Raw genomic sequence first — 19,348 nt, 5'->3', positions numbered from 1 at the left:
CACAGCTGGCTTCATCCACTGCTCCACAGTGCCCACCCCGTTGGTTTGTTTCTAAATTCCACTCCAATATTGTCTTGCTCTGAATATCTAAGACTCTTGCCCTGGTAATCAGGTGATTCTTGTGCTTAGAGATCTTTTTTTTTTCTTTTCTTTTTAAATCTCTGGACTCTGACAGTGTTTAGTAGGATGAATCTTGAAATTACTAAATTTAGGTTAACTTTCCCATACCGAGGGTTCCCTTCCCATTGGATGATTCAATTCTCTGAAAAGTTTTCTTATCTTTTAGTTTTTAAGTATTAGTTCTGTTTTGTTTTTTACTCTTCAGAGAGACTAATAATATAAATATTAATCGATCTTTATCTGTTTTCCACTTCTACTATTTTCTCTGGAATCTTTTTTCTTCTTTCTTTTTCTCATTTTTATTTTCTTGTTTGCCTTCCCACCTTTTAAAATGCCCCTTGGGGGCCGGCGCCACGGCTCAATAGGCTAATCCTCCGCCTTGGGGCGCTGGGACACTGGGTTCTAGTCCCGGTCGGGGCGACGGATTCTGTGCCGGTTGCCCCTCTTCCAGGCCAGCTCTCTGCTGTGGCCCGGGAGTGCAGTGGAGGATGGCCCAAGTGCTTGGGCCCTGCACCCCATGGGAGCCCAGGAGAAGCACCTGGCTCCTGGCTTCGGATCAGCGCGGTGCGCTGGCTGCAGCACGCTGGCCACGGCAGCCATTGGAGGGTGAACCAACGGCAAAAAGGAAGACCTTTCTCTCTCTCTCTCTCTCTCACTGTCCACTCTGCCTGTCAAAAAAAAAAAAAAAATGCCCCTTGGGAAATTTTCTTTTGAGTTTATCTTATCATAAACATCTTGTAATTTAATTTTCATATACAAGACAATTTTTTGTCTTTTTCTTCTATTTCTTTCATGAATTCAATCAACTCTTTTCTACTACTTTGAGATATATCTCCCAGATGCTACTTTTGAGTTTTCTTGCTTCATGGTTATTTTCCAGCGGGAAATTTTCATCAGTTAAGATATGTTGAACCTTATGTTCTGAATAATTCTGTATGTGTTCATTCTTTTTTTTTTCTCCTGTTTGTTTTTGTAGTCAGGACCTGATTTTCAAGATGCCTGACTTGGTGCCTTCTTTGGCCAACATAACAAAGTTCAGATTCTTTAGTTGGAATTGTGGTGTGCGTGAAGTAAGGGATTTGTGTCCTTTATTTTTTACTAATTTTTTTTTTTTGTCTTGCAAGAACCTACATTTGCTGTCCTGAACTGAAACTCCATTGATCCCATGACCTTTTTGCCTTGTTCTGATCGGTGGTTCCCAGTGATGTTTTTGAGTCTCCTAAATTAGTGTCAGTTCAGAGCCAGTGTCCAGGGTCTGATTATGTCTTTTTGTACCATGAATGGTTACCTGGAAACCTTTTGGGAAGGCTGAGAGAAACGTTTGATTTTTATACTAGATTTTCAGTAGATTACCAGGGCCCTTCCTCCAGGGGATACCGTCTCCCTTTCATTCACAGGATGCTGGGCAGTAAACAGACTCAAGTCTGAGAAGTCGGTAAGGGACTGTGACCTCTGCTTTTATGATTGAGGTTAGACTTTGTTCACTTGACCTACAGCTTTTCTGCTCATCCCAACCAAGTAAGAATTTGATGGTCTTCCTGTTTTGTATCTAGACCTGTGTGATCCATTAGCCACTGCTATAGTTCTGCATGAGTCAGGCCATGCCAATACAGGCATGTGTGTCTCTATATCAAGTTCAGCTGGGGACCATCAGTGTTCTCTTTACTACTGGAACTAGAGCTATTAGCATGTTTAATCAAATTATAGAGCTGATTCCAGAAAGCTTACTGGTAGATAATTGCATTTCCATCTTATAGAAGACATAAGCAAGGCTCCCAGAGAGCAAGTGAGCTGCGCACTGTCACCCGGCTGAGGCTCAGATGGAGATCCGTCTGACCTCTGTGGTGAGACTGTTCTTTTTCTTTTTTCCACTTTGCTTTACAGGCACAGTCACAGTGTTGATTGATATTCAGCTCTGGTTCAGTGGGATCATCCTTCTCATGTAATAAATGTCAGATAGACAAATGCCCTTGGAGGCTTTGCCAACTGCTCCTCATCTAGTGTTTGATCCCACCTATCAACTGTCCTTTCTTGTGCAACTTACTTATCCAGCTAGTAAAAAATAATTTGAATTTTGTTTCTCTTAGGAGAGCAGTCAATTCTTCTGAATGTAAATCTCCTGCAGTCATTCAAGTCATTGGCTTGCAGGGGGAAAAAAAGGAAAGACACTGTCAAAGATGAACAGACTAGAAAACTAAAGATTATCTTACATTAGTAGAAACATTCCTACTTGAGTATTACAGATAAGTAACATCTTTTTCTTTTAGTTCTCTTTTTGACAGTGATCTAAGAATGCATTTAAGAATGAGAGCATGTGTGTCATGTTTCTTAATTTTCTGAATTCTGTTTACTACATCAAAGGTGTTTCAGAACATTGACTGTATGTACAAGGATGCTCATAGTCACCAGTCACTTCCAAGTTAAAGCTTTCTTTTCTGTATTGTCCCTTTCCAGCCCATTTTTTTATCTCATTAAAATCTCGAGGTGGATTATGTTTGGTCAAAACTGTGCATATTTTCCTGGTGGTCTCCATTGCTGAAATGTTGTGATGGATTTCCAGCTTATATTGTAGATACAAAGCAAAGAGGAGGGGCCTGGGTGGCGGAACCAAGATAAACAGATGGTTGCCTTGACGATCTGTAAAAGACCCACTCGTGATCATTTCTCATGGTTTTCTTTTTGAGATAAATAATGACACAGAATTTCTGTATCTCGTTGACCTGCAAACAGCACCAGGGCTCACGGATAGCACCAGACACCAAAATGCCTCTGCCAGGAAGCCAGCGTCACTTGGCTTGAGTTCTCTGAGGACAAGGCTTGCATCTCTAAAGGGAATGTTCCTTGAGGAGTATTTTCAAGGCAGATGGTGTGTAAGAGTGTGAAGAGCAGCAGAGAGCAGTGGGGGGCTTGTGACATCCTGGGTAAGACCAATGGAAATGGCTGTTACCCTACGAGGCAAGGCATCCTGGTGAAAGAGCATGGGGCGGAGGAGTGACATGAAATCACAGTTAAGGAGAAATAATGGTCCTCGAGGGGGTAGGGTGGTGCTGAGTGGGGAGCAGAGTTTGAGCCAGGAGACTTGACTCTGACCCTTGTGATTGACAATGAATGATGGATGCAGGATTCCCATTTTAAGGAAGACAAAGAAATCACAGTCCTGGGCGAGTTTGACATTGACATGCGCTTGGTTTCCACTAGGCCAGTTTTTAAGTGGTTTGCACACTTGTTTTTAAACGTGCTTTTAAAAAAAGCATTGCAATAGATGTTTCAGTTCCAGCCTGTGAAAATGTGGGGCAATTCTATAAATATGTTTGAATTCCCTTTTCATTTCTGTAAGCTCAGATCCCTTAACCAGGTTAGAGCACAAGCTTGCAGTTCGATAGCCCTTGTGAATAAAAGGCTCCACAATGACATGGAATTAGTAAAACACAGGGCCTTAGTCATGATCCGTGGACTCAGACAGGAGCTCAGAGCCCCACTCTGTCATGTTCTGGCTTCATGAACACACAACAGGTTGGGTAATCTGTGAGTCCCAGGTTTCTCATCTATACACTAGACTTGACAAATGCTATTGTTTGGATGTTGAATGCCCCCCAAAGGCTGGTGGGTTTGTTCTCCGAGGTGGTGCTGTTGGGAGGTGGTGGAACCTTTAGGGGGTGAGGCTTGCTGGGAAGTTCTTGGATTATTGGGGGTGTGCCCCATAGGGAGATTTCAGACCCCAGACTGTCTGCTGCTCCCTGTGTATGTACTCTACCATCTGCCATAGGACCCTCACCAGAGCCTGCATCATGATATTGGACTCTTACCCTCCTAACCTGTGGGCTAAGAAACCTCTCCTTCATAAAGAGCATGTCTCGGGGATTTCACTGTAGTGATGAAGAGTTGACTGACCCAGGAATGGTGCTTACTTCACGTGGTGTAAGAGGGTGACATGAGATTGAGCACAAGCCCACGCACAGTGCCTGGCATCTATTTGTCAGTCCGTTAACTCTCGTCAGTTATTGCTTCCAAATATGAAATGGTCATAAGGGTTGTTCTGATGAGATACACCATTAGGCTTTCAAATGACTTTGCTAAATACTTGCTCCTATTTCAATGCATCAAAAATATGCCAAGCATAAAAGTTATCTCAAGCTTTTTAACGTATCAAGAGCCAGGCGCCAGTGTTGTGGTCTAGTAGGTAAGGCCACTGCCTGCAATGCCAGCATCCCATATGGGCACTGGTTCATGTCCTGGCTGCTCCACTTCAAATCAACTACCTGATAATGTGCCTTGGAAAAGCAGTAGAAGATGGGCCAAGTGGTTGAGCCCCTGCCACCCACATGGGAGCATAGATGAAGCTCCTGCCTCCTGGCTTCAGTCTGGCTGAGCCATGGCCTTTGTGGACATCTTGGGGGTGAACCAGCAAGTAGATCTCTTTCTCTCTCTCTTTCTCCGTCTCTCACATTAACTCTGACTTTCAAATAAATAAATCAGTCTTTATAAAATAAAATATCAAGAGCCAGAGTGCCCCTGATTTCATGAGCCGTCCGGGTCATTTTTCCCTACACCAGGTCCTAACAGTCTTAACCCCCATTATATTTGCCTTCAAGAAGTTGAGTCTTTGTTTCAGGTACTCAAGCATTTTGGGAACTCCCTGGAGAACTACCTGGCCTACACCTTGCCACCATGATATGGGCACCAGTTTCTCTCCCTCAAAATGAGTTTCACTGGCCATTTTTCCTCTGCCTAGAATCCAGTCCCGAGAAGGACCTGTGTCTTTCTCACCTCAGTCGACAGCCCCATCCTGATTCCTTCAGTGACTTCTCCAAAGGCTGGCTGGCTGCGGAAAGGGCCACTTCCCTCTCAGGAACTCTCCCTCCCTCCAGGTGGCCTTCGAAAGACAGCGAGCAGCGCCCATTGTCCGTGGTCTCTGCTCACCATTCCTAACCAGAAAAGATGGATGATTCCAGTTATGGAGCAGGGAATATCCAGGTTGAGCCTGGGATACCTTCCTGTGTCTGAGAGCAAGGAAAGTGGATGAGTGGTTTGAGCCAACAAGAAGCTGGAGTGCACTGTGCCGCTGAGAAGGGTGCTAAATGCAATTGACTCGCACATACTGTGTCTGTTCAATTTACAACATCAGCTTATAATTTAAACTGTCCTGAATGAGTTAGATGAAGCAAACACCAACCTCACTGGGTACCACTGCAACACCAGTGCAGAAACTGACTCTGGAAAGGAAAGGAAGAAGCATTCATTTTGTCTTTCACATGAGAACTGTATTGCAGGGAATTTTAATAACCATCATTGATAGGGAAAAAATCTTTTTCTTAATAAAATCTTCAGCTAATAAATGCAAAAAAAAAAAGTCAAACAGAATGACCTCTTGCAGCCTCCAATGAAACAATCAGTTCAGGTAATAATTATTAGCAGACAAACTGTTAGATGGGGGCAGGTATTGTGGCACAGTGAGTTAAGTCACACCTGCAGTGCCAGCATCCCACATCACAGGGCCAGTTCGAGTCCTGGCTGCTCCACTATTTACCCAGCTGCATCTGGGAAGGCAGCAGACTTTGGCCCGAGTGCTGGGACCCCTGTGATCCAAATAGCAGAGCAGGATGGAGTTCCTAGGACCTGGCTTTGACCTGGCCTAGTCCTGGCTGTTGAATTCGTCTGGGGAGTGAACCAGTGATGGAAAGTCTCTGTCTCTCCTGATCTCTAGGTTGCTCTGCCTTTCAAATAAATAAATCTTAAAAGATAAATAAACACTGGATGAAAGCTTGCTGGGGACTTTACAAGGCAGCAGATAAGAGCACATCCTGATCCTTTGCAATTCGCTAAATGGGACATGAGACACGCAGTGTGATGCCACAGCATCACGGCTAAGGTACTGAAACCCTGCAGAACTGAGCTGGAGCCTCACTCAGACTCAAGAACTAAATCCCACTTACAGGGAGGTAGGGACAAGGACGCGAAGAAGAATCTGATCTGTGAGATGCTCTGTAGGACAGGGAACCAAATTTCTGAACAAATCAATGGCTTAGGGGAGAAATGGGGGGGTGGAGAGGGGCTTATGCCCAGAAGAGACTTAAAATATTGTATAATACGTGAACCTAATTTGAGTCCTCATTCAAGCAAATACACTGTATCCTCCCCCAAAAAGAACTTTTTTAGAATTTTGTTGGGGGTAGGCATTAGATGCCAAGGATGTAGTGTCCATTTTGTTTGGCGTTTCAATGCCATTGTGGTTATGTAAGAAAATGTTCATAATTTTCAGCAGTGCTTACTAAAGGAAGTAGGGCTTGCTTAGAAATCTTTTGTCAATTAAAAGAAAAGAAAAAAAGTGTAAATGAAAATAAGGTGGCAAAATCTTGACAATTGCTGAATCTGAGTGATGACTGAGGGAAAAAGTAAAAAAAAATTAATGTTTAAAAAGAGAGAGAGAAGGAATAGATACAAGAAATCTACTAGAATCCCAATGGCTGTTGAAACTAGAAATGGGTTATGAAGATCCTTGTATCAAGGTTTCTCAAAAAGTTCACAGAAAATGGGATTAAAATATAAGTTTATTTTGGTGCACAAAAATTAAAATCCATATGTAAGTTTTATTATTTTTCTCATAACATTAGCAGAGATGAGAATAGAGGTTCTTGTCTTTTTTTAATAAATTTTTTTAAAGGTTTATTTATTTGAAAGGCAGAGTTACAAAGAGGCAGAGAGAGAGAGAGAGAGAGAGATTCCATCCACTGGTTCACTCCCCAGATGGCTACAATGGCTGGAGCTGAGCTGATCCAAAGCCAGGAGCCAGAAGCTTCTTCCAGGTCTCCCACAAGGGTGCAGAGGCACAAGCACTTGGGCCATCTTCCACTGCTTTTCCAGGCCATAGCAGAGAGCTGGATTGGAAGTGGACTGGCTGGGACTTGAACCAGTACCTATATGGGATGCCGGCACTGCAGGCAGCGGCTTTACCAGCTCCGCCACAGCACCAGCCACCATGTTCTTGTGTTCACACAGAAAGAATTCAGGCATGAGACAGAGAGCAGTGATAAGCGAGGTAGCGGGATTTACTGGGGGTCAAGCATGCATCAGAATGATGGGCATCTCTCCAGATGGAATCTGAGAGAGTACCCAGTCATTCAGAATGGGAAAGGTAAGGCTGCATGGTTTAATGGAGAGAGTACACCTGACAGGCCAGACGGGCATCTCAGCAAAGGGCTGAGCGCACAGTCTGCATTCAGAATGGGATCCAGTTCTTCCTACTGTTTCTCCTTCCTCCCACCCTTTTCTCCTGGGAAAAGGATTTGCTGGGTGGGAAAAAGGTATACAACTCCTCCCAAGGTTTTATTACTCGGTGTTATCAGACTGAGGCACAGATAGGCTTCTCCTAGGGTATCAGGGTGTGGGCAGGACTTGGGAGTGCAAACTACTGGGCTGTTCCAAGGTGAGCACTGAGGCTGTTTAACCTGCTGTGCCACAATGCTGACCCTCATCAGCTTTTTTTTTTTTTAATTAAAAATTTATTTATTTGAAAGGCAAGGGGGGGAGAGAGAGAGAACTTTTTGAAGTAGCCTTGTATATGTCTGTATCTGTATATGTTTATAATTTTTATAACATGTAAAGAAAACAAAGGGGCCTGCGCTGTGACGCAGCGGGTTAATGCCCTGGCCTGAAGCACCGGTTCGAGACCCAGCTGCTCCACTTCCCGTCCAGCTCTCTGCTGTGGCCTGGGAAAGCAGTACAGGATGGCCCAAGTCCTTGGGCCCCTGCACTCACATGGGAGACCTGGAAGAAACTCCTGGCTCCTGGCTTCGGATCGGCGCAGCTCCAGCCGTTGCGGCCATCTGGGGAGTGAACCAATGGATGGAAGACATCTCTCTGTCTCTACCTCTCTCTCTCTCTCTAACTCTGTCTTTCAAATAAATAACAAATAAATCTTAAAAAAAAAAAAGGCACAGTGCAAGGGCACTGGGACAGGTCTCAAATCCGCACGCTACACCCTGTGATCTCAGCAGTGCTCTGCAGGATGGAGTGGACCCTGGCTCGCTTCAGCGCCCTCCTGGCCCAAGAGATGCTGAACTTTATTTTCATTGTATGGCTTCTCCAGTCTCATCCTGATTTCCTGTGGGCAACCATGCCAGCTAGAGGCTGCATTCATCGCCCAAGAATAAGCAGTGATTTCCTCGTGCGGTGGGATAAGAATTCGAATTTAGAGAGAGACCATTTCCTCAGACAAACTCTCTGCAGGAAGCCGGCCTCGTCACAGACTTCACGGTGAGCACAGGCGCAGGTTCCTGGGGCCTCCATGGCCTCCAGCTCCTTCCAGATAAGGACTTGGCCCTGTTACGATCTCGAGACTTCTGGGGTGTAAGATCTCAGGTGCATTCAAACCACCCCTTTAAACAATCCTCATGAGATGCTTGAAATTTTACCGGCTTAGCTATTTTTAAAAAATATTTATTTATTTATTTGAAAGTGAGAGTTACACAGAGAGAGTGTTAACCTGCTGCACCACAGCGCCGGCCCCATATTAGCTATTTTTAAATGCAGTTTCACCATTATGAATGCACAGAAAGATCTCTATAACTCCTTTCTTGCAAAACTGCAGCTCTCGCATTAAACAATTCCCATGCTTCCCAACCCGCACCTCAACAGCCACCTTTTCTGTTTTTTGCCTTGATGAATTTGACTCCTCTCCCTAGCTCACCTGAGAGGAGTCAGGCAGCGTCCGTGCTTTTGTGGCTGCCTGATGTCCCCCAGGTTCACCCGTGCCGCCCCAGGCCTCTCACTTGCCGTCCTTTTCAAGGCTGGATAATATTCCATTGCATGGAGAGGCCACTCTCTCTCGCTTCACCTCTGGCTACTGTGACTAACGAGTGCACCAAGCTACTGCTGCTCACAAACGTACAATTTCTCCCCCAAGATTTCAAAAGGCCCCGCTCTTAGGCCAAGGTTCAAGCTCAAGGTCGTGTGAACTCCCCTTCTTTTGAGAGGTCTGCTCAAGCTCACCACCAAGGAGCAGACACCTGCACGGGAGGGCCGTAGCTCTGTTCCGTGTGCCACACAGGTCCCAGAGGGCAGTCCCTGCCTTTTCCTGGCCACACTTCATTTCAAAACGACGCAAGTGAAATCTACTGGCAAGTGGCTGACAAGCGAAATTGGCTCCCTTTGCCCTGGTTTTGCAACCCACAAGGGTGGGCTGCTGTTGCATGAACAGTGTCTCTTCCCAGAACTTCATTCCAAATGCGTGAAAGACTGTGTCTGTCTCATTTAAAAAAAAAAAAATACTGTACTTCCTCCAAACGGTGCACAGTAGGAAATCTGAGGTATTTCCCATTTGGATGCAGTGATAATTGATGCTGAATTGCATATCCATATGCACGTGCCCTTGCAGTATTCTAGGACAGAATTGAAAATGTTGGTTCGAAGTGCATGTTCATTTAAGTTTTGACAGGTCCGGCAAAATTGCCTCCCTAAAGGGTTATGTTAACTTATGTACTGGCTTTAAAAGAAAGAGCTGACCTTACTCTTTCACACTTAGAGCAAACATTCTAGTCTGTTCTTACTTGCTCACCAGTGTTGTCCTCTCTACAAGCAAATCTAACTTGTACTACTTCATTAAAAATCTGCTAGGAAAATTATTGTCAAGTGATTACAGTTATCTGATTTTTTTAAAAAAAGACTTATTTATTTGAAAGTCAGAGTTACACAGAGAGAGAAGGAAAGGCAGAGAGATCTTCCATCTGCTGGTTCACTCCCCAATTGGCCAAAACAGCCGCAGCTGTGCTGATACGAAGCCAGGAGCTTCTGCTGGGTCTCCCACACAGGTGCAGAGGCCCAAGCACTTGGGCCATCTTCTACTGCTTTCCCAGGCCATAGCAAAGAGCTGAATTGGAAGTGGAGCAGCTGGGACTCGAATCAACGCCCATATGGGATGTCGGCACTGCAGGCAGTGGCTTTACCTGCCTTGTCTGGAATTATCTGATTTTCAACATCTGTGTGCTGATAGCCTTAGGCAAGTTTAGTGGGCAAAAAAAAAAAAGTCATTGTATATTTCTGCACATGAAAAAATTTCAAGGTTTCTTCTGAGACATAAAGTTAATCTTGTAAATGTTGGCATCTTTTACTTTCAAGATCATGATAATATATTTTTATTTACTTATTTATTTGACAGGTAGAGTTATAGACAGTGAGAGAGAGGCAGAGAAAGGTCTTCCTTCCGTTGGATCACTCCCCAAACGGCCACTATGGCCGGCACTGCACCAATCCGAAGCCAGGAGCCAGGTACTTCTTCCCGGTCTCCCATGCGGGTGCAGGGGCCCAAGCACTTGGGCCATCCTCCACTGCCCTCCCAGGCCACAGCAGAGATCTGGACCGGAAGAGGAGCAACCATGACTAGAACTGGCGCCCATATGGGATGCCGGCACTGCAGGCGAAGGATTAACCCAAGTGAGCCACGGCACCAACCCCAATAATATATTTTTAAAGTCAAATATTTTATTTAAAAAAAAGAAAAGGTTACATATTTATTTTCATTTTATTTGAAAGGCAGAGAGAGAGAGGGAGAGAGAGATCTTCCATCCTCTGGCTCACTTCGCGAAAGTCCACAATAGCCAAGGCTGAGCCAGGCCTGAGCCAGGAGCCTAGAACCCAATGTGGATCTCCCTTGTGTATGGCAGGAACGCAAATACTTGAGTCAAGACCTGCTGCCTCCCAGGGTGCACATTAGCCAAGCCAGGACTCAAAATTGAGGCACTTGGATATGGGAGACAGATGTCCCAAGCAGCGACTTAACCCCTGTGCCAAACACCTGCCTCTTGAAAACTTCAAGCACCCTGTTCCCCTCCCTTTCTAATTCATAAATATTTGAAAAATTACTAATTGCTGAGAAAGAGCAAGTTGGCTAAGGGTCTCAAGCCAGTTTGACTGGGAGAAACCTCTGTCCCCAGACCTCAATCTTAATGACTTAGGCCACTCTGTGGTCTGTGCCACGGTCAGCCTGGGCAAGCGACTTCCCAGGGATAGTTCCGATAGGAAGATTTCATCAGATAAGGCCATCCAGGTTGGAAAATGAGCAATCGGTGGTTGTCACCGACAACAGAGGCCCTGGGAGGCCATCTTCATGGCGTTTATAAACATTTTTATTTGTCGGAAAGACAGCGGGATTTGCGCAGCGGCGAGAGCGCGCTGGGGCCTCGGCGGACCCGGGCGCCCCTGGAAGCCGGCTCCTTTTGTGTGCGCCCGCCCTCCTCTGCTCCAGCCTGCGCGGTGCAGAGGCGCGTCCACGCCCAAGCGGGCTGGAGCCCAGGCCCGCAGGCCTCCTCGGGAGGCGGCGCCGGTACCTGCCTCGTTGTCGGGCGACAATTGACTGGCCTCCATCCGAGGATTCCGGAGACGAAGTGACCCTCCCTCCCGCCGGTCCCCTCCCTGCCTCGCTCCCGCCCGCCTCCCGCCGCAGAATCCGAACGCTGGCCGCTGGGCTTTCCTCCTCCTCCTCTGGAAATTCCTCTGGCTCCGGGGTTCCTGAAGTTATTAGGAGAATTACGGTAGCCGAGGGGAGCACATGGAAGTTGTGACAGCTCCCAGCGGCGCGCCCCTTTCGCGTGTGCCCGTGGCGCGGCTGAGGAATCACCGCCGACACACTGAATGAAGCCAGCCTGCCGGGATGGGCCACTGCTGCTGCAAGCCTTATAACTGCCTTCAGTGCCTGGACAACACGGTACTCCCCTTGCCTGTCTCTCTTCCTCCCTCTCCTCCTTTGCAAGGGCAGGGGGAGGCTTGAGCCAGCCCCAGCCAGTGCTGTCTCTCGTCCCCAGCATGCCTGTGCGCTTTGTTGCTGAGCAGGGGGCTCCTTAACTGGCTCCCGTGGGCAAGACTGCGAGTAGCATTCACGGAAACATTGGCTCTCACATACTCTGCAGTGCCTTACATAATTCTGTGTTCCTGCAGTCTCCCGTGGAACTGTTGCATTTTTCCTGAAATAGTAGGGACATCTTGAAAGCCACAGTGCCAGGAAATCCTTGGAATATTCTGGATGCCTTTGAGTGTACCTGGGAAGCCTGGGACGCCCCGGTGTGTGTGTGGGGGGGGGGGAGGGTTAGCCAGGCTCCTTTTTCTGTGGCAAGGGCTAACTTTGAAAGTTTACCATTTTTTTTTTTTAAAGGCATCTCTCCTTGTCGTTTATATCCTTGGTGCCAGAGAAGGCACACAGGCAGGGCATGGTTCTTTTCTCTGTACTTGTTTGCATCAGAGAGCAGAGAATATCAGAGGTTGCGAGGGTCTGAGGGTGTGTTCAAGTCTTCATTGGAAGGAAGATTCACAGCCAGGGGACCAAAAATAGAGAAGGAGGGAGAATTGTGTGGCAATTCCAACACAAAGCCTTTCTTTGCCTGCTCCCTGAGCCTGCAGAGGGATTTGGTTATGCTTTTAATTTTACCACGAGAAAGGTATTGGCAAAGACTCTTGTCTCTGATATATTTTATTATCATGCACTGTTTGGGTTTCTCAAAGATGCATGAAATGGGATTTCATAAGGGGTTGAAATTGCCTGCTTTAAGCTATCCACATGGGCATCAGCTGTCCCCATAGCTTGAGGTGCAGGACGAGAACAGAGGAAGGGAAATATATGGTTTAATTTAAAACTCATTACAAGGCAGTCACATGGGAGCATCTTAGTTATCACTTCTGCTTGTGAACTTCGACCCAGAGTAGGTTTGCGATTATGAATGAATTTCAAAATTTTTTTGGCACCAAAATAAACTTAATTGCATTTCTCATGCACTTTTTGAAGTGCCTTCCTACATGCAATAAACTGATATCTTGAAAGTCACTTTAGTACTTTTGTGCCAATGAAAACAACTATTTCAATGGGTTTGGCTTTGGCTACAGTGACTTTGAAGTAAAATACTTGCATAGTCCTTACGTGCTTTTAGCAAATTCAGATACAAAACATTTGCACTCAAGCATCTGCAGCTCCAACACTGAAGGACTTAAATCCTTTTTCAACAGAAGTGGCCACAAAATGGTGTTGAAGAAAGGTTTTCAGTGGTAGCTGTGATAAACAGGAATGACATGTATGATGATAATATGGAGTTCATATTCCTAAACCCTGATTTAAAAGTTTTAGAAATAGAAACTGTAATTTATAGGCCTTCTTGTTGGAGAAAATATATTTTAAAGTGAATCTATCCCACCTGTCTTGTTTCAGATTGGTTCTTGAAATAATCATCCCCATGTTATTGAGGTCTGAGACTTTGGAAGATAATTCGATGTTATTTTGTTTCTTTAGCCTGGTGCTGCTTAAGTAACTTTCCTATGTCTTTGCTTTGAAACTTCAAACTCAGTAAAACTATTCTTGACTGATATAAACTTAAAAACTTACACTGAATTTATTAACTTTTTCATTACATTGAGGTCTATATTTTGGGACTTTTGCTATATTTCTGGATAGTATTCCCATTTGAAATTTCATCGGTATTTATTCTTGTGAGTATCTCTTGTGAAATATTAGACTCTTTATTTTTAAAATAAGATGTGTTCTTCTATTTAGTTGCCTACTTTTCGGGATACCTTCACGGGCACTATGTGAAAATCATTTTATTTATGAGAACACTTCAAAAAGTTCATGGAAAATGAAGTGAAAAGTAAATTTATTTTGGTGCAAAAAATGTTGAAGACTATACGTAGTTTTTTCATAATAAGCCTTGCCATGAACTTTTCGAAGACCCAGTGTATTTGGTATTTACTTAGTGAGCTAGGCACTGTATGCTAGGAACATCATAATCTCAAAGTCTCAGGAACCAGTGTTCCTTCAATTCCACCACAGAATCCTTCGACTCTAGCCTCAATATCATCTAAAAGAGGCCTGACAAATAAATTAAGTCATCTCTGATGACTTCTACCCAGCTTAACAAACCTCAGCAAACTAAACATTTTCTCCAAACTTCATAGAGAACGAAATGAAAACTTGAAGAACTAAAAACAAAATGGTATTTCTAACAGTTTGATCATGGCGAAGATAAAGAGATCCTGGAAAACATGGCGACAATGAAAGATCGTTTTTTAAATAATCAGTGTTGTAGATGAGGCTGAGAAATGCCAGCGTGAAGATGCTTCCTTAGCATTCATTTATTGGTGAGGAAATTATAGAATCTTGTCTAAAATAGAAAATGAAAAAAAAAATTTAAGTGAACAAAGTTTTTATTGCCTAATTGTGCTTCTGTATTTCCAACTTATAGAAAATAATCCATTAGTAATATTTAATGCTGATTTACTCTTTGCCAAGAACTAGCAAAAAATTCTCAAATGGCTTTGCTGGTCCTTATGGGGTTTACCAGTTACTGGTTTGGTTGTGTATCCACCATTTCCAGAGAAATTATAAGCAGGTAGGCAAAAATGGCCCATATAGAGCAATTCAACCTACATATGGGACTGGACTACAATTAAGTGAAAGTTATGAAGTACTGATTATACCTGTTTCTGGAATTTAGTGAAAGAAGTCAGGCTAGAACCACAGCAAGCTTTCTTGGGGAAGGAAGAAAAAAGTGGAACATGAATTGTACTTTGAGGAGTGAAATAGAAATTGATGAAGCTGAAGATGTAAGCTTGTCATTCCAAGCAATGAGTGTGTTCAGGCAGGTGTTTCAGTCCAATCTGATGATGTCTAAGGGAGCAAACCTCATGGGAAACAAAGTGCATAGGGAGTGTGGGAGATTCTCCAAGCTGAAAGCCAGGCACAGGTTTTAAAAGTTGAATTAATGAAAAGTGGCAATCTCTTGGGTTTTTGACAGAGGTACAGTCTGTAGTGAGGCACATCTGCTCGTGTTTACAAAATGAAGGCATGACCCAGCAAGACCACCAGGACCCCCGAAGGGTCCCAAAGGATCCGTCCCTTGGGTCACCACCTGTGAACTCGGCGTGATCCAGGTTGAAGCCAACAGCGATGGGTGTGCAGAAGCACCTCATCTATGACCTCCGGAGGTGGTGGGAATTAGGAACTCTAAGTGATTAAAAGAAACCAGGTGTAGAAACTGGAATTCCAATTGTTTTTTTTTTTTTTTTAAACAATGAGAGAGAGAAGTGACAAGCTAACAAGCAGTAATGGGCTTGACACGTGTTATTTTCCTTTAGCGTCAGAAGACCCAGCATAGGAAGCCTTGGTGTGAATGGGATCCAAAGCCAGTGAGTTAGGCTCTTGAAGAACCCAGTGGCCTGAGAGACTTTCGGGGCCATGTCCCATCATCCCTCTGGCCTGAAACGTACCCATGAAGCCATGCGACTGTTACTGGCCCCGGAGACAGACTTGTTTAAAGCTATCTTTGCCAACCAGCTCTCCTGGTCTTCTCTTGAACTGTGTGGTTGGATTCGGTCTGTTGCCCAGTCTTGTGGACCAGGTACTAGCCGGTCCTCTCAGGGCCTGATTTGCATATCTCCATCTAACCTTCTGTATGTGGATTGTAACCATGGAAACTAATCCTATTTACCTTTTCTCTGAATTCTTGATAGGGGTGGGAATTGGGAGAAGGCACTTCACTGTTCCGCCCAGGTGTGTGTAGGCTCTCTGACAGTAACAGGTCATTTGGGAAGGTGATTAAAACAAGGTAGAAACCCCAAAGGCCAGGAAACTTCTTTTAATTGTTTTTAAAAGATTTATTTATTTATTTATTTATTTGAAAGGCTGAGTTACAGACAGAGTGAGGTCTTCCATACGCTGGTTCATTCCCCATATGGCCACAACAGGCGGAGCTGGGCCAGTCTGAAGCCAGGAGCCAGGAGCTTCTTCCAGGTCTCCCTTGTGAATGCAGGGGCCCAAGCACCTGGGCCATCTTCTGCTGCTTTCCCAGGCCATTAGCAGGGAGCTGGATCAGAAGTGGAGCAGCTGGGACTAAAACCAGCACTCATATGGGATGCCGGCGCCACAGGAGGAGGCCTAACCTGCTACACCACAGCAACGGCCCCAGGAAGCTTCTTAAGTGATCTGAGGGTACTTCAAAAAGTCCATAGGAGGGGCCAGTGCTGTGTTTTAGTGGGTAAAGCCCTAGCCTGAAGTGCTGGCATGGGCGCCAATTCGAGTCCCGGGTGCTCCACTTCTGATCCAGCTCTCTGCTATGGCCTGGGGAAGCAGTGGAAAATGGCCCAAGTCCTTGAACCCCTGCACCCACTTGGGAGACCTGGAAGAAGCTTTTGGCTTCGGTTCAGTGCAGCTCCAGCCATTATGGCCATCTGGGGGGGTGAGTCAGCAGATGGAAGATCTCTCGCTCTCTCTCCCCTCTCTCTGTAATTCTTTCAAATAAATAAATAAATCTTTTTTAAAAAAATCCATAGGAAAATGCATATAATGAAAAACCTATGCATGAATTTTACATTTTTGCATCAAAATTAACTTATTATTATTTATTACCTTATTATTACTCAAAAGTGACTCTATTTTCCATGACCTTTTGGAAGCACCCTCACCCACAAACAGATTAAAGATGAGGGCACCAGCTAGTTTCCTTCCTCCTGCACCTACTCTGGAATCCAGAATTTCCCCGAAGCATCAGTTCTCAGAATTAGCATACCTCTCCTTGGGCCCATGACTCTGTCCATTTCAACGGCTTGTTAGTAATCCCTGATATCCTCCTATGATGTTCCCTTATTAACTATAGTCTCTTTCCCCATATACCCAAGGGCAAAGGCTGGAATTGAGCACTTTTGAGTTTAGCCATTCTGATTTCTTTCAATGCAACCTTTGGCTTTGCTCATTTTTCACACAGACATTGAAATATATTGGAGAATATTAAATGTTTGCTCTTGACTGCTCTATATTAAATTTTATTTCGGAGTAGAAAAGCAGATCATTATACAAAACCACAATGGCCTTAGTGTTAATTATATGTGGAAGAAATAATACTTATTGACTAATTCTAACGTATTATCCATGCTGCCTTAAAGCCATAATAACTGGAATGAAACACAAAAGGTCAGTCTACCTCCCATGAGATTTTTCCACAAAGATATATTATGAATCTGGCCAATCTTCATAAAATTAATATTGAGAATGAATGCAGTATTCACCAAAGTATGATAGGCAAACAGCTTGAAGACGTTCTGTTGATGTCACCTTGTGGGATGGTTTATTTTGAAATACAAAAGAAAATGTTTTCCTGTGAAAACAATGTTCTACCTAGAAATAAATCCTAACCTGAGCCCTGGGTGAAAAGCAATGTTGTTTTAGTACAAATACATGTTGCATTTGAGTTTTTTAAATTTCCAGTAAAAGGATCGAGAGTTTGGCAAAAATGATCTAGCTCACATGATTAGATTTTTCTGATTTTTTAAAAAAAATATTTACGAAAGGCAGAATTATAGACGAGAGAGAAAGAAAGAGAGAGAGAGAGAGAGAGAGAGAGAAAGAGAGTATCTTCCAGCCATTGATTCAGTCCCCAAACTGCCAGCTCTGAGCCATATTGAATCCAGGAGCCTGGAACTCCTTCCAGGTCTCCCACAGAGGTGGCAGGGGCCCGAGCATTTGGGCCATCTGCCGCTGCCTTCCCAAGTGCAGTAGTAGGGAGCTGGATCAGAAGTGGAGCAGCCAGGACTTGAACCAGTGCTTATAAATGGGATGCCAGCATTGTAGACAGCAGCTTAACTTCCTATACCACAACTCCAGCCCCAGATTTTTCTGATTTGTGCTGTTTTCAGAGCAGGTTAAAAATATAGGGAAAATTAGTTGGGGGTTTTTGGGCTTACATATATTTTTATTTACTATACATGCTTTTTATTTTTAAATTCATTAATTTATTTGGGAGAGAGAGAGTGAGAGTAGAGAGATAGCTCCCATCCACTGGTTTACTCCCTAAGTACCCCCAACACCCAGGGCAGGGCAGGGGCCAAAGCCAGGAGCCAAGAACTCAATTCACATTTCCTGTGTGGTTGGCAGGACCCCAACTGTTTGAGTCATTACCACTGCCTCCTAGCTTCTTTGTATCAGGAAGCTGGAGTCAGGAGCCGGAGCCAAGCATCAACCTGGGCACTCTGATAGGGAACACGGGCATCTTTATCAGCAGCTTAACCGCTAGGCTGAATGACCACTCTCAGGTTTTTTTGTTTTTACTATCAAGTGGGAAAGCAGGGGTTTGTGGAAATGCTCAGAATCACAGGGAATGTTATGAAATTGTCCTCAATACTCCTTGTAGCCGTCTAAGAATTCCTGCAGGGAGTATCAGAGACCAGAGGCAAGACCTTGGAGAGTCAAAGAGACGGGTCCATCTGGTGGGGTGATGCAGGTCCCCAGAGAGCCCCAGGCATTGTTTTGTGTCCCTGGTTCTCCTGGTCTGTATCTTTGTATCTTCCCAATTACTCATCTTCTGGACTCATTTTACATGTCCCAGTGTTACCCCATTGAGTTATACCTCATTGCTGTCTGATTGCTTCTGCATTGACTGGGAGATGAGCTCTTTGGAGGTGGAACTATCTACCTGGCACATGTGAGCACTTGCAAGCATTGTTTTGTGTAAGTATCCGATTGCTGGAGCCACTGGGGGCCAAGACACTTGAGATCCACCCAGCATTCAGGTTCAATAATAAACCAGCTGCTCGGTTGGTTTCTCTGTCAAGGAGGGGCTTTGACAGCTGATTCCCAAGCGTACAGCTGTGTAGGTGATGCTAACAAGGAGAGGCGTTTTCACTTCCTATTACCAATAGGTTCACATGGTAGCATCAGCCATTTGAACAGATGACTCACACTGACCAAGCATGTTAAAATAACGGAGTGTGGCAGGCTAGCCTGGGGCTTGGCCACACATCCAGTTGCTAGAAGTTAATGGAGTGATGAGTAGGTTGCATGCTTTGCTAGGCTTCTTCAACTAGAAAAGATGAAAAGCAGCATTTTCCGAATCTTGATGTGAATGGAATGGGAGAGGGAGTAGGAGATGGGTGGGTTATGGGTGGGAGGGAACTTATGGGGGGGGGGGGAGCCACTGTAATCCATAAGCTGTACTTTGGAAGTTTACATTTGTTAAATAAAAGTTAAAAGAAAAAAAGAAAAGCATTTTCCAAGAGTTTGTAGAAGGCTTAGCGATGGGAGCCAGGGCTGGACAGAAGTACAAGCTTCGTGTGGCAGGCTTGCAATGGTATGTTTGGGGTTGAGAGGTAGAGGCTGTCTCGTGGGAATAGCTCCTCTTGGATTCTGTCTGGAAATGAGGCACACAGACCACACCAAAATGAATGGAGAATGCAAAGGAGAAGGGTTCATGACCGAATGAAAGAG

The 19,348-nt window shown here is 44.7% G+C and overlaps 1 protein-coding gene across 3 annotated transcripts in view; it reads left to right on the top strand.

The window, feature by feature from the left end:
* MTUS2 (microtubule associated scaffold protein 2) overlaps window positions 1–19,348 on the top strand; it is a 443,786-nt gene that overhangs the window by 343,629 nt on the left and 80,809 nt on the right. Inside the window, exon 1 of one of the 3 annotated variants that reach the window (XM_062195380.1) lies at window positions 11,732–11,818. The exons of the other annotated variants lie outside the window; for them this stretch is intronic. Within the exon in view, the coding sequence (XP_062051364.1) occupies window positions 11,765–11,818 (54 nt within the window). The 5' untranslated portion in view covers window positions 11,732–11,764. Of the gene's footprint in view, window positions 1–11,731; window positions 11,819–19,348 lie in introns of those variants that run through there. 3 annotated transcript variants of the gene reach the window in all.

Source organism: Lepus europaeus, chromosome 6 (genome assembly GCF_033115175.1).
Source record: "Lepus europaeus isolate LE1 chromosome 6, mLepTim1.pri, whole genome shotgun sequence".
In the NCBI taxonomy this organism is placed as follows: domain Eukaryota; kingdom Metazoa; phylum Chordata; class Mammalia; order Lagomorpha; family Leporidae; genus Lepus; species Lepus europaeus.
The sequence above is the reverse complement of the archived record's forward strand: the minus strand, read 5'-3'. Positions and strand labels throughout refer to the sequence as shown.